The following is a 19,877-nucleotide window of genomic DNA, read 5'->3' as shown; positions in this document are numbered from 1 at the left end:
TTTTTTTTTTTTTTTTTAGAAAATTTGTAGTTCTGGCTTGAAAATTCAACAATTGGGTCGAAAATTTATTTATTTTGTTAAAAATTCGTCTTTGCTGGTCAAATATTTATCTTCTTGGTTAAAAATTCGTCTTTTTATGTTGAAAATCCTATTTTTTATTAAAAAATTCAACTTTTTGAATATTCATATTTATTTGGTTAAAAAATAACGTTTTTGATTTAAAATTTAACTATTCCAGTTGCAGATTGATAATTTTAGTTGGAAATTGATCTCTGGTTGAGAATTCATCTTTTATGTTTAAAAGTTTAATTATTTGGTTGCAAATTTAATAATTATAATCAAAATTCAAACTTTTGTTTAGAAAATAATTCTGCTTGGTTGAAATTTGAACTATTTTGGTACAAAATTCAATCTGTTTGGCTAAAAATTTATCTGTTTTTCTGAAAATTGATTTTTTTTTTGTCGAAAATACGATTTTTCATGTTAAAAATCCAACTGTTTGGTTGAAAATTAATCGGTTTTAATTGAGGATTCAAATAGTTTGTTAAAAATTCATCTTTGCAGGTTAAATCCAACAATTTTTATTTAAAGTACTTATTTGATGAAATATCAAAGATAACATTTTTAGTTAAAAATTCATCTATCTAGATTGTAAATTCCACTTCTGTGTTGAAAGTTTAACTATTTTCATCAAAGTTCTTTATTTTACCATTATTTTGATTATTTGTAATTTTAGTAGAATTTTTTTTTCATTTTCGTTTAGGTCAAAATTAATTTTTATTTCAGCCAATTAGCGAAGAAGTTCAGAACTATTTTTCGAGAATTTTGTTTTTTCTTCGAAATAGTGGCAAAATAGTGGCGTCGCTCAAAAAAAAAGTGTGGTGAGTCCGAGGCCTGGAAAGCGTACATAATTAAAAATTATAATCAAATCATTAAAACCTACCTCCAAGAGACTATCGCCGACTAAAGTCATAAAAAGTCGGTGCCCGTGTCGTTCTAGAATTCGACTAGCATTTTCCGCCGCGTACATTGATGTAAAATCAAACATAGCCACGTCAGGTTGTCCGTAATGGTTGACCGCAAATTCCATATCCATCATCTGGTATTCTGTGGAAAAATCAGCCGCTTCTCTCGCGTAAAGCATTAATGCTTCACGATCGACATTTTCCTTCGCGAGTAATTTAGCGGTGTCAGCATGATCCTGAAGAAAGAAAAAAAACACGAAAAAACGATTCAATTACCTCATTTTTTTTTCATTTTATAGACATTTCTTTTCAAATTTTTCAAATAATTTACCTGAAGAATAACGCCTTTATCGATAAGACTGTGTTTTTTCGCGGTCATTACAAAATAGTGCGTGTCGTCCTTATAATAAACGATATTCTCCAAGTCGATACCCGTTTCTTGGTACAATTCCTTAAAGAATTTTTGATTAAAAATAAATGCCACTCCACTAATTTCCTCGACTCGCGCCTCAGCTTCGGTTCTTTTGTTGATGAAGTTGGCTGTGATGGCAATTGCTAGTTTTCCTCGGAATTCCTTGCGTCTGAAACCTTCCAAAGTGTTTCTTTTTCCGTCGGCACCGATCAAAACATCGAATTCGTATTGGGAAACCGGATGATCATTGGGAGTTGTTTTTGCTCTCCAGCCAATTTCTGAAAAGTAGAAGAAACATTTCGAAATATCGACAAGGATCACATACGTTCAAAGGTTCAACTTTAGGAAAACTGTGGGATTTTTTAAAAAGAAAAGGGCATTTTTTCTTTTTAAAAATGTTTCTATAAGAAACCACAAATTCTATTAAATTAGAAACTGAAGACGCTCGTGGTTATAAATGTACTTGCCTTGCCATCGTGTCTACTCAAATACTGAAAAAAATCACTGACAATTCCAGGTTTTTTCCATGTGTTCTTTCTCATAGTAGGGCCATTTCAATATTTCCCATTTTTTAAAACTTATTTTTGAAAATAATGTTTTGTTTCAGTTTCTATGATTTCAATTAAAATTTTTAATTTAGAGTGCTTTGAAAAAGTGTATTACAACATATTCTTAAATATATGAGAACCGACGATTAATTAAATAATTAAATAATGAAATAATACTGAAAACATAATTCATCATTTCTGGAATTTGTCTCTAAAGTCCATGAATTTGAATAATAATTGAAACAAGTTTTATTTGATCCTCCTACACTTAAATTTCAGTGCTCATTTAGGTCAAATTAATGTGAGTAATATATTAAATTAAATTCAAAACGTTTCAAATTCTGAACATTTCCAGTCAAAATATTGCATTTTTCACAAGATAGATGGATTTGTAATTAAATAGTAGAATTTTCAATTCAAAGGATTAGTTTTCTACCAAAACATAACGATTTTTCAACAAAATACATGAATTCTTAACCAAATAGTTGAATTTGCAACTAATAAAGATTATTTGATTCAAAATTGAATTATTTTGTTGACAATTCAACAATTTTGTTGAAATGTCATACTTCTTGTTGAAAATTCGTATTTTTTGCTTCAAAATACAATATTATGCAATTATAATATTTTTTAACCACTTTTTTTGGGTTAGAAACTCAGCTCTTTCTATAGAAATGTCAACCTTTTTAATTAAAAATGCAATTGGCTGGTTCAAAATTAATCTATACCACTATTTGTTTGTAAATAAATCTGTTTTAGTTGAAGATTCAAGTACTTTGTTGAAAGTTTATTTTCGATTAATAAATCCAGCTGTTTATTATTTTACATTCAATTTTTTATTTGAAAATCAACCATAACATTTTTCGTCAAAAATTCAACAGCTTGGCAGAAAATTGAGCTATTTTGTTGAAAATCTATGTATTCTCTCGCAAATTCTTTTTTTTTTTTTTGTAGAAAATAAATCCAACTGTTTCTTATTTTGAATTACAATTTTTTTTTAAATTAACTGTTACATTTTTCGTCTAAAATTCATAATTTGAGATGCAAGCTATGGTTAATTTTTTAACTCAAAATTTAATTTTTTTGTTGAAAACTTTAATGAATATTTAAAATTTCAATTTTTACTAAACGGTGGAATTTTTAACTAGAAACTGACATTTTCAAACAAAATTATCAATCTTTAATTGGAATACATCTAATTTAAACAATCAATTTTCAACCAAATTGTTGACTTTCAGTTACAAAAGATCAACATTCAAGCAAATAGTTGAATTTTGAAGTAAAAAATATCAGTTTTCAACCGAACATAGAATAATTAAATTTTTAGTTCAAAAATGGATTTTCCACAAAAGAAAATTGCAACTAAAATGATGGATGTCCAACAAGAATAGATGAATTTTTAGCCAAAAATATTAGTTTTTAAGAAAATATTTTAAGTTTCAACTAATTAGTTTTATTTTTAACCAAAATGATGAATATCCAAACAAGAAGATACGATTTTTCTACAAATTACCAGAATTTTCAACTGAAAAAATACCAATTTTTAACTAAATAGTTCAATTTTGAACTAGAAAATATCCATTTTAAAGCAAATATTGGAATTTTGAACTTAAAAATATCAGTTTTCAACCAAACATATTCAATTATAATTTAAAACAAATTAATTTTCCACACAAAAAATAATTTTCAACTATAATGATGAATCTTCAAGTGGAATAAATGAATATTAAACCAAAAAGATAAATTTTTAAATAAAATAGTTCTACTTACAACCAATTAGTTTTATTCTCAAACAAAAAGACGAATTTTGAACTAATAAAGATTAATTTTTAACCAAATAATAGAATTTTGAACTAAAAAAGATAAGTTTTCAACCAAAAATGGAATAGTTAAATTTTTGGTTGAAAAAAATTAATAAATTTTCAACCAAAATTATGAATTTTGAATTGAAATTAATCAATTTTAAACAATCGAATTTCAACCAAATAATAAACAGTTGAATTATGAAAAAAAAGTTTTTAACCAAACATAGAATAATTACATTTTTAGTTAAAAAATTAATTTTCCACAAAAAAATTACAACTAAAATGATAGATATTCAACTGAAGTAGATGAATTTTAAGCCAAAAATATTAGTTTTTAAACAAATATTTTAACGTTCAACCAATTAGTTTCATTTTTAATCAAAATTGTGAGTTTTCAAATAAGAAGATACGATTTTTTTTACAAATTACATGAATTTTCAACTAAAAAAAGACAACTTTTCAACCAAATAGTTGAATTATGAAATAAAAAGATAAATTTTCAACCAATCTGATTAATTAAAAAATGGTAAGCCTTTAACTGGAATAGTTTAATTTTGACAAAAAATATAAATTTTTAACTAGACTGTTAAATTTACAAATAAGATGGCGAATCTTTAACTGGAATAGTTGAATCTTCAACCAAAAATGTTAACTTCCACAAAAAAGACGACTTTTCAACGAAATATATGAATTTTCAATGAAATAGTTTAATTTTGAACAACAAAAGATCAATTTTTAAGCACATAGTTGAATTTTGAACTAAAAAATATCAGTTTTCAACCAAACTTAGAATAGTTAAATTTTTAGAAAAAAGAAAATAAATTTACAGACCAAAAAGATACATTTTTAACAAAATAGTTTAACTTTCAACAATTCGTTTTATTTGTAACAATAAAGACGAATTTAAAGAAGAATTTCAAACAAGAAGATATGATTTTTCTACAAATTACATGAATTTTCAAATAAAAAAGACAATTTTTCAATCAAATAGTTGAATTTTAAACTAAAAAATAACAATTTAAAACCAAAATGATGAATTATCAACTAAAAAAAAGAGCAATTTTCAACCACGGTTGAATATGGAACTAAAAAATATCAACTTTAAACCAAACATGGAATAGTTAAATTTTTAGTTAAAAAAAATCATTTCCAAGAAAACAAAAACTTGCAACCAAAGTAATTAATTTCGAACTAAAATGACGAATATTCACCTGGAATAGATGGATTTTAAACCAAAAAGATACATTTTTATCAAGAAAGATTAACGTTCAAATAAGTAGTTTTAGTTTCATCCAAAAAGATTAATTTTCTAGAAAAATCGACTTTTCAATATAATACATGAATTTTTAACTAAAAAGGACAAATTTTTAACAAATAGTTGAATTTTCAACGAGAAAGATAAATTTTTAACCAAGAAAATTAATTTTTACCAAAAACGATGAATTTTTAAATAAAAAAGACCAATTTTCAACCAAATAGTTAAATTTTCAACCAAAAAGATAAATTTTTAACCAAAAAAATTACTTTTTCTCAAAAAGACGATTTTTTAACTAAAAAATATCACTTTCAAACAAATAATTCGATTTTTAAGAAAAATGATATGTTTTTAAACAAACACGGAATAGCTCCATTTTCAGTTTAAAAAATTAATTTTTCACGAAAAAAACAAACAAATTTTGAACCAAAGTGATGAATTTTGAATATCTAAATATTTAGAAATAGTACTATTCATATGTAAAATTAAATAACTATTTTTTCATTTGTGAAAGTAACTTTATTAAAGAATCAGTAACTTCTTCATGGGACCTGTTTGTAGGGATTTAATAATCATGTTTAAATTAGAAAGCTTTGCAAAATTATATCACAAGATATAACATATTATCCCCATAACATAATAAAATAAATAATACTTAAAACATAATTAATCATTTCTTGAATGTGTCTCTAAAGTTCATGAAGTTGAATAAGAACTCAAATAAATTTTAATTCTATATTCATATACTAAGATTATGAATCTTTAAAATCTAATATTTTTGTTCATAATTCTCAATCTCCGGTAGATAAAAAAACAGATGTACGTAAATTATTCAAAAAACTGTAATCTTTCAAATCTAATAATTTTTTTCATTAAAATTCCCCATTTCTGGTTTAAAACGCAACATAACCCAAACCGTTTGCATTTAAATTTTTTTCTAAAAATGCTAATCTCCAGCGAAAATTCAATTAAGCATAAGATGAATTTTTCGCTTTTCCTGTAAAAACCGTTAATATAACCTGACAATATTAAAAAAAAATCTAAATCCTATTCCAACTATAATCGTTTCCTTTTTAAAATTACCTGTTTTTGATATAAAACGCTTAAAGCAACCAATAAACTGTTAAAAAAATTATAAATCTTCAAAATCTAATTATTCTCGTTTAAAAATGCCAATCTCAGGTTTAAAAAAAAACACTAACAAAGCCAAAAAAAGTAAATTGCTTTAAAAAATTCAATCTTTGAGACCTAATACTTTTTCAATAAAATTCCACATTTTAAGTTTAAAACAGAATATAACCTGAAACTGTTGAAATTTTAAGTTTTTTTTTTCTAAATTTTCAGATTTTATATTAAAGTTATTCTCCAAAAATACTAATTTCCAGAGAAAAAGGAATTAAGCATGAGATACATTTTTTTTCACTCTTTCGCTTTGACTGCCAAAACCGTTAATATAACCTGAAACTGTTATAAAAAAAATGAAAATCCTATTCGATTTATAATAATTTTTATTTTAAAATAAAAAAATTTTGGTGTAAAACGCTAACGTAATATATAATTGTTAGAAAATAATTAAACTTTAAAATGTATCCATTTTAGTTTAAAAATATTAATTTCCGGTAAAAAACGATAATAAAACAGAAAAAAGTACATTATTGATAACTTTTTTATTAAATGTATTCATTTCCGATGTAAAATGGTAACATCACCTAAAATTGGTGACACTTGGGAATTTTGACGATGATACGTGTTTTGAAATTCTAATTTCCAGTAAAAAAACCGAACCCAGCCTAATTGTTTTTTTTTTTTTAGAAATTTCAACTTTTCTTCGAAACATACAATTAGAAATTTCAACTTTTCTTCGAAACATACTGGTTTTATATTAAACTGCAAGTAATCAAAGACCAATTAGGTTTTCAACAACAATGATTACGAAATTTGCGAGACATATCGCTACAACACTTTTTTATACAGGAAAATAAAATAAAATATTATTAATAAGTTAAAAGTTATGAGAACAAAAGGTATATTAATTGAGCCTAATATTTTCCTTTTTGCGACATTGTAGAATCAATTAGGTTAGACTTTATTTGTTCGATTTATCTTTTGTATGCAAATCCTTGATAATTTCCTATATTTTTTTTCTCTTGATCATATTTTTTTTAAAGCTGATCATAATTTTTCATTATTGACCGCAAGTGTCTTATAAATCTTGAAAAATCTCTTATAGCAGATTAAAAAAAAATAGTTTAAAAATGAATATGTATTTATTAAATAAGAATTTAATTTGAGAAACACTCACTTCCTTCTTCCTGATTGTCTGGAGGAGGTATCAGGTGCTCAAAGCTTACGTTCTCGTGAAACTCGACCCCGAGGATTAAAGCAACTTTTAAAAGAATACATTGAAGTTGCCGAATGCTGATGTGATCAATCGCCCCAGCGCAGAATTTTCCGAAAAATTTCTTAGCTCCCAGACTTCTAAGGTCTTGAATCACGAAAGGCCACAAATGCAGAACGTTGTTCCGAGACATTCTGTCACGTTTCTCAATAACCACAACTTTAGCTCCCAGCAACTGAGCTTCGATCGCTGATCGTAAACCACAAGGTCCGCCTCCAATTATTAAAACCTGAGGGGGAAAAATATATAAATTCTAAATAGATTTCATAGGCCAAAATGCAATCAACACAGCAGGAATAGGGTGACTTTTCACAAGAATAGGGGCTTAAATTCTTTTAAAAAAATTAATGTAGATACCATACTAAATGCAATATTAAAGAAAATGATAAATTTTTATGAAAAAAGTTCATTTATAACCAAGAAAGATGATTTTTCAACAAAAAAGAACAAATAATTGTAAACCAAACAATTGCATTTACAATCAAATAGTTAAACCTACAAAGATGAACTTTAAACCAAATGGTTGAATTTTCAAAGAAAAAAGATTACATTTCAACCTAAAACAGTTGCATTTTCAACAAAATAGGAGAGTCTTCAAGGCAAAAAGAAGAAGTATTTAGATGACCGTTAAATTTTCAACACGTGAAATTAATTTTGGACCAACAAGTTGATTTTCAAACAAGAAAGATACACTTTCGGCCAAAAAGTATGACATTTTAATAAAATAACTGCATTTTTGACTCAATATGTAAATATTCATCCTACAAAGATGAATTTTCAAACAAATAGCTGAATTTTCAAAACAAAAGGACAAATTTTTATCAACACATTTAATTTTGGACGAAAAAAAAAAATTACAATAAAAAAGTAGAAATTTCAACTAAATAATTCAATTTTCTACTAAAAATGATGAATTGTCAATCCAAGTGGATGAAATTTTATTCAAAAGAGATGAACTTTGAACCCAAATATAAAAGTAGACTTTTTAATTTTTAATTCAGGACAAAAATATGATAGTAAACTTTTCAATTAAAAAGAATCAACTTTTAACCATAAAGGATAAATTTTCAACCAAAAAAGATGAATTTTCGATCAAAACAGATAATTTTTAATAAAATAGTACAAATTCCAACTAAATAATTAAATATTTAGCAAAGTAGTCGAATTTTTAACTTGAAATTTTATATAAAAGGACGAATTTTCTAACCAAAAAGACCAATTTTCAACAAAAAGTTGAGTTTTGGAACAGAAAAAATTACTTTTTAACAAAATAATATTATATTTAATTAAATAATTAAATGTTTAACAAAATAGTTGAATTTTCAACATAAAAAGATATATTTTCAATCAAGAACTATTCTACCAAAAAACATGGATTTTCAAACGAAAAGGACGAAAATTCTTTTCAAAAAGACGAATATTCAAAAATACAATGGAATTTTTGCCCAAAAAATATGACTTTTCAATTAGAAAACTGTATTTTTAATTCAATCGATAAATTGACAACCTATAAATTAATCCAAATAATCAAATTTTCAACTAACAAAAACGAATTTTTGACCAAATAGGTCCATTTTCAACTAAAAAAGACAAGACAACAACTAAATATAGTTGAATTTTTCAATAAAAAAAGATACATTTTCAACCAGAAATCGAACAGTTCTACTTTCAGGTCAAAAAACAAAACAATTTTAGACAAATTAAACATGAAATTTCAATAAAATGGTAACATTTTCAAATAAAATAATTAATCTACAACAGAAATAATGAATTTAAATATACGAAACAGTTGAATTTGCAACAAAAACAGATTTTCTACTAAAGAAAATGAATTTTCAACCTAGAATGATGAATGCTCAATAAAGATAAATTTTTAACCAAGAACTTTTCTACTGAAAAACATGACTCTTGAACAAAATAGTTGAATTTTCAAAAAAATAGTTAAAATATCAACATAAGACTATGTATTTTTAACCAAATGGATGAATTGTCCAATCAAAAACATAACTTTCTAAACAGAACTCAAATAGATCAATTCTCATTTTGAAAGATTAATTTAAAGAAAAAACATGATTTTCAACAAAAGAATTAAATTTTACAACCAAAAAATAATAATTCTGAACCATAAATATCATATTATTAGTATTTTCAATCAAAAAGAATTTACTTTTAACCAAAAAGACTAATTTTCTACCAAAAGATGAATTTTTAATCGAAAGGGACCAATTTTCTACCTAGATACTAGTTTTTTCCAATTGTTGGATTTTCGACCAAAAAATATGATTTTTTAACGAAATAGTTGAATCTTCAAGAAAATAATGCAATTTTCTACTAAATAGTAGAATTTCTAACAAAAAAGATTGATTCTAAACCAAAAATATATAAGAGGATTTTTCAAATAAAAAGAATTTACTTTCAACCAAAAAAAGATGATTTAAAAAAAAAATAGTTGAATTTTCAACAAAATAATTGAATTTTTCACCAAGTAGAATTTTTCACCAAAAGAGATGAATTCTGGATCAACAATATTATAGCACGAGATTTTTCAATGAAGACGAATTTTAAATCCAAAAGGACTTTTAACAAAATAATTTAACGAAATTTATAAAAAAATAAAAGTAGACCTTTTAATGAAAATGAAATTCATTTTAAAAAAGAAATTACTTTTCTACAAAATGATGAATTTTCAATCGAAAAGGACCAATTTTCTATCCAAAGAGACGATTGCTAAACAAAACAATAAGTTGATGCTTTAACAAAATAATGGAATTTTCCATTAAATAGTTGATCTTTTAATCAATAGTGATGAATCTCTAACCAAAGAATTTGACTCAATAAAAAAATAGTTCAATTTTCGACAAAATAAGTTTTCAACAAAGTAGTCTATTCGAAGATGACTTTTGTAACAAAATATAAATTTTCAATTCAAAAGGATTTTTAACAAAATAATTTTTTAAAATTAATAAAAATATAAAAGAAGACCTTTCAATGAAAATGGAATTCATTTTAAAAAAGAAATTACTCATCTACCAAATGATGAATTTTCAATCGAAAAGGACAAATTTTCTATCCAAAGAGACGATTGCTAAATAAAACAATTGAATTTTCGACCTAAAGAAATAAATTCAGAATCAAACAAGTAGAATTTTTAATTTAATAAAATTAACTTTCAATAAAAAATAAAAAAGGGAAGTTTCTTGAAAACGGGGGGAAATACGAATTATTTAAAAAGGACGAAAAGAGAGGAATAGGGGAAAATGAAATTTGAATGAATAAATAAAAGCGAAATATTGAAATGAAATTCCAAACAAAAAAATTATGAAGATTACAAGAGTAAGATGAGATTGTAATGGTTATGGGACTTACTCTGTTATTCGGACAAGCTTTTCCCCGATTGTAACATTTGTGATTAGCCCTCTGATCGAATTTTTTCCACAAGGCTTGTGCTTTCCAAGAACGAAGTTTCGATTTAAGCTTTGGATAAAATTGAGCAACGCTGGTAGGCCTCATTTTCAAAAGATCACACAGATGTCGATAATGGCCAAGGATCGATTTTAGCGTGGAGGCGCTGCAAAATTGATCGAAAACCTCGCTCGCCATCGCCACTTCCGGGGAAGCAATTTGCTTCCTCCCCTGCAGATGGTCCATGGTTCTCCAGGATCTTCTTACACGCTCTTCAATAAACTTATCTTCGTTTTCTCATTATTACCTGCAAAGAGAGAAAGAAATGATAATTTAGTAAAATTTTAAGGCAACATAAGGGGCGTAATAAAACGTTAATTAAGTCGTTCAAACCTTCCCTCCCATAGTTTTCCTCTCCTACTCTCCCTAAACTTCCCTATTCTACCTACATGCCGCAAGATCCCCACCCCCCTACTTCTCATAGCACTTTAACAATCACCCCCCCCCCCAATCCCATTTCATCTTCATCTTCTTTCCTTCATCTTCCCACTTTCCCAGCCTCTCATTTCTCTTCACTACCCCTAAAACCACTTCCATCACTTTCCTTAATTCCCCTGCTATTACTTCCACTCACTTTGCCTCCGATCATTGCATCTCACTTCCGCTACGTCCAAGCCGCTCATTTCCCAACTACCCTCTCACATTCTCCTTAAACCCATCCGTTCATTACCCTCCCTTCTCCTACTTCCCCACCCCAATTTCCCTTTACAAATACTACTTTTCCTCTCCCCTAATTTCTCCTACATCCCCTCCCAAACCCTCCTAGGAAAAAAGTATTTAGAATTGAAACAAAAAGGATAAATGAAAAAAAAAGTTGAATCCTCAACGAAACAAAATTCAGTTTCGACCAAAAAATTGCATTAAAAAAAAGACTGAATTTCTGCAACAAATAAAAGAATTTTCATCCAAAGTTTAAATTTTAACCAAGAAAGATTTTTCAGTCAACAAAGAAAAAAAAGTGTGCAAAAATGAATTTTCTACAAAATAGTTGAATTTTCAACTGTAAAATATTAATTGTCTACAAAATAGTTCCTTTTTCAACCAAACAGTCGAATTTTCAACTAAATAGTTCAATTTTTAGTTCCAAAAATTAATTTTCATTCTAAAAGGATAAGTTTTCATAAAAAAATTTAATAGTAATAGTTAATGTTTTCCATTATTAAAAAATCCTTTAAAATAAAAATGTTCTCTTCTATTAATAATGATTAGAAAAATGTTGACAAATTTTATCATGAAATAATATTAGTCATTGGCAAAATTTCTATTTACAAAATCGTCGCAACCAATTCAAATTTATTTGTCTTCTTATCACGATTAATAAAAAATATCACACTTTCCAAAACTTTCTCTGTGATTCCCGACTCGAATTTGTTTTCACGGTTAATTTCCGTTTTTTTTTTTTAATTCCGGACTATTTCCCGGATATCCCAGTTGGCTACAGCTACAGCTACAGTGACAGCTCTGCAGTGGAAGTGAAAGATTATAGTCGAAACTTTCGAGTCAGGGTCTTAATTGGTTTCGACAATGATTCAAGATGAACTCTGAATCGGTTTGTGTATCTTAAAACCGAAAGTGGTCTGCTTTGGTGGATTGGAAATGTCATGAGGAGTTCGATGCTCGAAGCATCTCAGGTATTCAGTTCCTCGTTTCGGAAGGCGCTAAATGCGGAACCATTTTACAGGGTGCCTACTAATTTTCTCCGGCCGAATTCCCGGTTTTTTTTGTGGTTTTAAATATCAAATAAAGGGTGCCAATACAAAACTAGATAACAAACAAAATCGAACATTTTTAAAAGAGCGAAAAGAAGTTCTGTAAAATCTAAATTTTTAAGATAAAACCAAATTCACTGACACTGACCACAAACTAGAACAAGCTAGGCTGCGTATTGCAATAAAAATATAAACTTCAGTTTAAATAAAAAGTAAAAACATGCTCCCGACATATTGGGATATTTGAAATATGTAAAAGTAATCAATTATTTTTTTATCTTTTCAAAACTTCTAAATATCTATTAAACTAACTAGTTTAAAAAATTTTAATATTGCAAAATTGACAATTTTTAATTTAAACACTTTCATATTTTGTTTCGAAATTTTCAGGTATCTTTTTAAAGCATTAGAAATATTTTGCAGATTTCTCACAGAATTAATTATTTTCCCTTTCAAAATTTTTCAAAGATCTACATTTTGTTTAAAATGGTTTGAAATCTTTTAAAATTTTTATTCTTCTGGAAACATTTAACTCTTCTAACATCTATTAAAAAATAATTTGTAATTTTCTAAAAATTCTGGAAAATTCTATTTTGACATGCTTTTAAATAATATCTTAAAATTAATGTTTTGAAATAAAAAAATATTCGTAATTTTTCCAGAAATTTTAAGACAGTTTTGTTATTCACTTGAAACCTTTCAGACTTCATAAGAAGCATTAAAACACTTCGAATTTCGTCTAAAATTTTGTAATCATGCAAAATGATCAATTTTGGCTTTAAAACCTTTTTTTTCATTTTTCCCCTAGATTACATTTTTTTCAAAATAAAAAATCATTTTAAATTTTCCCATGAATAAAAATAAAAATAAAAAAATGGCCTACAATCTTCCGGATTATTTTGTTATAATTTTGTTAATCTTCTGAAATCGTTTAATATACTTTAAAATTAAAAATGTTCTCTTCAAATTAATTTTTCGAAATAAAAAACATTACAAATTTTTCCAGAAATCTAAGGAAAAAATTTTTATTCTCTTGATTCCTTTCAAAATTCTTAAAAAGCTTTTAAACTTTTTGTTCAAAATCTTGAAAAATATACATTTTATCTTTGATTTTCTTAAATATTTTCAAATGATCTTTTATTCTTCATAAAACTTATAAATATCTCTTGAACTTACTAGAATTTTTCTAAGATTTGCCATCTTGCAAAAAAGAACATTTTTCTTTGAGACTTCTGTATTCTTTTTTTCGAAAATTTAGCAAATCATTTGAAATGCTTTGAAATCTTATTGAATTCTCTCAAAAAATTAATTTTTCAGCACAAAAACATCATATCAGATTTTCTCAGAAATTTTGAGAACATTTTGTTGCTTATCATGGAACCTTTCAAGATTCTTAAAAAGCTTTTTTTTTTTCGAAAATTTAAAAAATCTACATTTCATTTGAATTGTTTTGAAGTCTTCTCAAGATTTAAATTATTTCCGAATCTTATTAACAATTCTAACTGTTTTGAAATAATTCAGTTTCCCTAAACAATTTTAAAATCCTGCAAATTAAAAGAATGCCTGACATACTCCTTCCAGTTAATTTTTCAACTTCTAAAATTCTCTACCATATGCAGCCGGATTTTTATTAGAGGCGCTCGTATTCACATGTACATTTGGTCAGAGAAGTGGAAAACTGTAGAAAACCAAAACTCGTCAGGAACGAATTTGGATACAGACATTTGATAGCATCGAGTGCCCAAAATTCATCCTAGGCGTCAAACCGCCAGCTCGACAGTAGTTAAATGCAGTGAAAACAGAACTAAGCGAGAACCACGAACGGTTACCCATCCGAGTGCTAACCACGCCCGTTCATGCTGAACATTCTAAATCTCGACTTAATTTACAAAACTGACGTTGCAGAATTAAATATAATATTTTCCAAAACTGTCAATTTTATTCCCGGCTCGAATTTGTATTCCCGGTTAATTTCCGGTTTTCTCGGGAAAATAATTAACTATTTTGTGATTAATTAGTAATTCTAAGAATAAAATTAGGCTATTCAGATGTTAGCAATAATAATAGCAACACAAAGCAGTTTATTGCCTCATACTGCAGTCTGTGGGAGCAAAACTTTCAAATGAGTCGGACGATACTCGTTGACAGAACAATTTGCTCTAATGACCGGAACGACTACCCACTCTATTGCAATAAAACACTTGAAAATGCTGTAAAAACCTCATTTTCTCAAAATATAAGACTTTAAATACCAAAATTGCATTTTTTTCTTAAGCATAGCAAATGATTATTGCACGGCGCTTAACCGGTTGAATGTTTGAACAATTCGAATAATCTCTACCCTTAACCGTTTCGACATTTAACCCAATTTAACCAGTAGCAAACTTAATTCGGTTAAACTTTCCATCCTTTTTAACTTTTTTTTGTTTAATTCAAACTAACTTCAGTTCAGGGCCTAAGACGTTACCGAAATCAAAAAGTGCAATGGAGAATTAACTTATTTTCTGAGGAAAAGTTTTAATTTTCTAACGTATGTAATTTTGTTTTAAGTATTAAAAAGGAACTTTATTGTTTTTATGAAATATTATTTTTGTGTCCATAAATTATCAAAAATTTTATTTATTTAACGCAGGCTGCAAAGTTTTTCGCCTATTCGCTTCTTTTCTTTTTTTCTCGATTTTCCACTTACATGCGAGCTGAATTCATCCAAATATTTTTGGTTGAGCTAATTCTTTTTTCTGAATAGTCGAATATTACATATTTGGTCGAGAATTAACATTTTTTGGTAAAAAAAAGTGTATTGTTTGGTTTAAAACATCATTTCTGGTTGAAAGTTCATACTTTTTGTTAAAAATTTGTCTTTTCGTTTGAAAATTTAACTATTTGGTAGAAAATTGACCTATTTGGTTGAAAATCAAATTTTGTTGTTAAAAAGTAAACAATGTTGCTCAATTCATCTCTTTAAGTATAAATTTGATTTTGTTTTGGTTGAAAATAGAACTTTTTGGCTGCAAATTTTTTCATTTTAATGAAAATTCAACAATTTTATAAAAATGTCATCAATTTTGTTTACTTCTTGACTGAAAAATCATTCTTAATTGGTAGAAATATTATATTTTTTAATTAAAAATGCATCTTGTTAGTTGAAAATTAATTTGTTTAGGTTGAGGATTTAACTATTTTGTTGAAAAATCGTATTTTTCGGTTGAATTCAACTGTTTTTTATTCAAAATTAAAATGTTCGTAGAAAATAAAACTTCTATTTTCGGTTCAAAATTTCTCGTTTTTAGTTGAAAATTCATCTCTTTTGAAAGAAATGTCATCTTTTTGATTTAAAATGCAACTGTTTAATAAAAATTATTCTGTTTTAATTAAGGACTTTACTGTTTTGTTGAAAATTTGTTATCTTTTGCTTAAAAATGACCTTTTTTTGAATGGAAATTTAACTATTCCATTTTTTAAACAAAATTCCCCTTGTTTAGTTAAAAATTAAACTATTTAGTTAAGAGTTCATCCCGACAGTAGAAAATTTAACTATTTTCTTGAAAATGGCTTCTGTTTTGGTGTAAAATTGAACAATTACATTTTTTGTTAAAAATTTATATTTTTTAGTTGACAATTCAAGTACTTAATTTTGAGTTAATGTAGTTTGTTAAAAATCCATTTTTTCAATGAAGATTCAACATTTTAGGTGAAAATTGCTCTTTTTGGTTGAAAATTCAACTATTTTTATGAAAAATTGTCTTTTCTTTGAATAAAAATCAAATGTTTATGACTTAAAACTTAAATAATTTATGTTTGAAACACCAAGTATTACTTCTTTCGTTAAAACCCTATTTTTTGGTTAAAAATTAACTTTTTCAATTGAAAATTTAATTATTCGAGTTTTGGTAGAAAATTGATCACTTCTAGATGAACATTCGTCTTTTTAATTAAAAATTGTAGCTCTTTTCGATAAAGTTTCATCTTTTTAGTTAATAATGCCACTATTTGGTCAAAATTATTCTGTTTTGATTGAGAATTTTACTATATTTTTGAAAATGTATTTTTTATTGGAAATTAATTCATTTTGTTAAAAAAAACGACTTTCATGGTATAAAATAAATCTCTTCGATTCAAAATGAAATTTTTGAGTTAAAAACTGAACTAAATAGTTAGAAATTAATCTAATTTTTTGAAAGAGTAACATTTTCCACTGGAAATGTTAGACATTTAAATCCGTCTAGATTTAATTCAATATAGTACCCAAATTAATTTTATTTAAAAGAATTATTCCCCCATTTTCGTGAAAAATCTCCTGATTTCACCTGTTTTAGAGCATTTTTGCTTTCCTTTCTACTTTGTATTAAAAGTATAAATATTTATATTTTACTTTTCTATTTTAGAATGTAGAATTTCTAGCCCCATTATTTTTCTTTTTCATTCTTTCTAGCGTTTAATCTCCATTTCACTTTGTTCCACATTTCTGAGCTCGTGATAAAAATAAGAAATAATTATGACAGCTAAGGAAAAGTGGTCATTCCGTTTATTTGTTTATTTTTTAAAGTTTAAGTTGGTCAGCGTTTGAATTTTCACATCGAACAGAATGTATATCCTGTTAGTTAAAATATTCCAATAACTTTAAAAAAATGTTGAATCAAACTTTATTTTATTAATAATTATTAGTAAAGCTTACAGTATTCATAAAAAATTGCTTTTAACGAAGTACAATTGATGAAAAAACATGTACAATGTAGTAGAGAACATTTTTTAACAAATTTATAAACAAATTTTTTTAGTTATCAGAAACACAGTTTTTCGCGTATAAGAGAAATAATGTTAAGTAATGAATTTTTCGGTTATCATGAGGAATTATATCTGTGAAATTGATATTTTGTTCCCTTGAAAATCGCAATATATCAAAAATCCGAAATTATAAGGAACTTTAATTTTGAATAATTACTCAAATATTCTTTAAAGAATGCTCTTTTCCTTATCGACGAAACTATTTTTCTTCCTTCAAAATTTTCTTTTTAACGACGTACCTTTGATAAAAACAATTTTTTCCCCTTGATTTCTTGTATACACATTTTCCTTTAAGAAAAGTTTTATGTTCCTTAACACTTTTTACCTGTAATTTTAATTTTTGTAATTGAAATGTACTGAGTTTTCTGTTATTATTTAAAAATGTTTCTGTGAAAGTAAAATCGATTCAAAAATCGCACTATAGTCAATTTTTTTTTTAAATTGTAGTTGTATAATTTTTGTTTAAATTATTATTTCTGTGAAAGTAAACATTTTTTTGCCTTCATAAATCATATTGCTCTAAAAATACAAGATTATCAAACACATTTCTTAGTTAAATCATTATTTTATTATTCAATACAAAATTCTTTACTTCCCCACCGGAGAACATTTGGTGAAAACATTTCCAATGTAGTAAAAGTCTTTTACTTTTCACGTATTTAATTTTTTAATTAAAATGTACTGAATTACTTGTTATCATTAGAAATTATGTCTGTGGAAGAAAAATTTTTTCTTTTAAATCAAATTGCAATTCTCTAAACTGCAAGTATTCTTCAAACACTGCATTGCGGCATGCTTTGTTAAAAAAAATCAATATTCAGGTTGTCAAAAAACGCAGCCAAGTAATAATTTAAGCTGTAGTAAAATTACAAAAATGACAATAAAATTTCAGGCTAAGAATTATTTAAAAATATTTTTTCATCGACGAAAAAATAAATTTTGAATTGTTTAAAAATATATATATTATGTTGGGAAAACCGCCCTACAGTGGATAATCGTTGATTAAAAATACTAATATATGTAAAATAATTAGTTTAATTTAATTAATAGTTAACGCACAAAACGTGTTCATAAATTAAAATTAAAATTAATTGTTTTTCTTTTATTTGTGCTCATAATTAATAATTATCCACCGTAGGTTGCATTATTCACTGTAAGGAGGTTTCGACTAAGCTAAACAAAATTGTTTTGTATTTCTAAACTTATGAGAATTTTCAAATTTCTACCAAATTTATTTTTGAGGGTTAATACAATCCCCCGGTGATTATTATTCCAATAATGCTTTAAAGTTTAAAAATCTTGGAACTGCCTTGGAACATTTACTATATTCCAGAGAGGCATAGAATGTTCAAAGGTTCCGAGTATGCGTCGCATTTACAATTGCTTACAGTGATCTACAAAATTATTAGGCCGCAAGTTCAAAGAACCGTAGAATGTAGAAATTTGGCACACCGTCTGAAAACAAGCTGGTCGCCAAATTTTATTTTCACAATTCCCTGACTTTTTCCTAACTAATTTCCCATTTTCCCGGGTTATAAATATTTAAATACCAAAATTCTAATCTTGTAATATTTTTAATATAAAATCTTTTATAAATAGAATAAAACCATTTTCAATTTAAATTTATAAATGTTCTATTTATTATTCTCAGAGCTGTCACAGCCTCATCAGTAGGGTGTACCGAAAAAAAACTCAACATGATTAGATTCATATGGGTAATAGGGTACGGCTGGAAAATCCGGAAAAATAAAGTTCCCGACACTGTAAAATTCCCGGATAATAAAATTTCTGAGGCCGAAATTGCCGAATTATAAAATATCCGAACTAGAAAATTCCCGAATATAAATCATTATTTTTTTAGATATAAAATTAATAAAATTATATTACAATACATTTTTTTACTTGTGGTAAGTTACTAGTCAAATCTGATATATAATATAATATATCTGATATATAAATTATTGTTTAAAATACATTAACAATAATGGATTAATTGTAAAACTAAATTGTTACGCAGAATATTGTCAAAACATATCTGCAAATACTAATTCCCAATTCGAAGCCTATTTCAATATGCTGATTTTAATGACACCTTTTTTTAGCATGTGAGAAGGGGAATCGCCTATCTGTATTCCAAACGACCAATTGATCTGAATGACTAAGATCGATTGTTTGACATTTAGAATTTAAATGAAGTTCAATCTCCTCAGAAGTGGCCGTGAATTGGTTCGGCGGAGGGAAATCTTCGTTTACGTCAGACTAAAAAGCCCAAAATGAGCTCAAAACAGGTGGAATAGGGTATTTTTCACGAAAATAGGGGAATAAATTATCTTCAATAAAATTCATGTATGGGATTCATGTATGAAATTCAATATGAAACGCTTTAAATTCTTGAAATTTCAAGTCGAAATATATTGCATTTTCAACAAAATAGTTGAATTTTCAACCACAAAATACGATTTTCAATAAAAGAGTGGAGTTTTGAAATTAGAAAAAAGGTTAATTTTCATATAAAAAAGTTAATTTTCAACATCGGGT

The 19,877-nt window shown here is 26.3% G+C and overlaps 1 protein-coding gene across 5 annotated transcripts in view; it reads right to left on the bottom strand.

The window, feature by feature from the left end:
* The window catches only part of LOC117175814 (F-actin-monooxygenase Mical), a 153,714-nt gene that overhangs the window by 83,090 nt on the left and 50,747 nt on the right, over positions 1-19,877 (bottom strand). For 4 of the 5 annotated variants that reach the window (XM_033365566.1, XM_033365569.1, XM_033365568.1 and 1 more), the window contains exons 2-5: positions 10,750-11,092; positions 7,288-7,612; positions 1,297-1,655; positions 944-1,201 (exon numbers count right to left, since the gene is read on the bottom strand). In XM_033365566.1, the coding sequence (XP_033221457.1) occupies positions 944-1,201; positions 1,297-1,655; positions 7,288-7,612; positions 10,750-11,031 (1,224 nt within the window). In that variant the 5' untranslated portion in view covers positions 11,032-11,092. Of the gene's footprint in view, positions 1-943; positions 1,202-1,296; positions 1,656-7,287; positions 7,613-10,749; positions 11,093-11,178; positions 11,223-19,877 lie in introns of those variants that run through there. The other variant, XM_033365567.1, reaches the window with a different exon arrangement.

The sequence above is a fragment of the Belonocnema kinseyi genome, chromosome 7 (assembly GCF_010883055.1).
Source record: "Belonocnema kinseyi isolate 2016_QV_RU_SX_M_011 chromosome 7, B_treatae_v1, whole genome shotgun sequence".
In the NCBI taxonomy this organism is placed as follows: domain Eukaryota; kingdom Metazoa; phylum Arthropoda; class Insecta; order Hymenoptera; family Cynipidae; genus Belonocnema; species Belonocnema kinseyi.
Note: the sequence above shows the minus strand (reverse complement) of the source record. Positions and strands in the feature narration are given on the sequence as shown.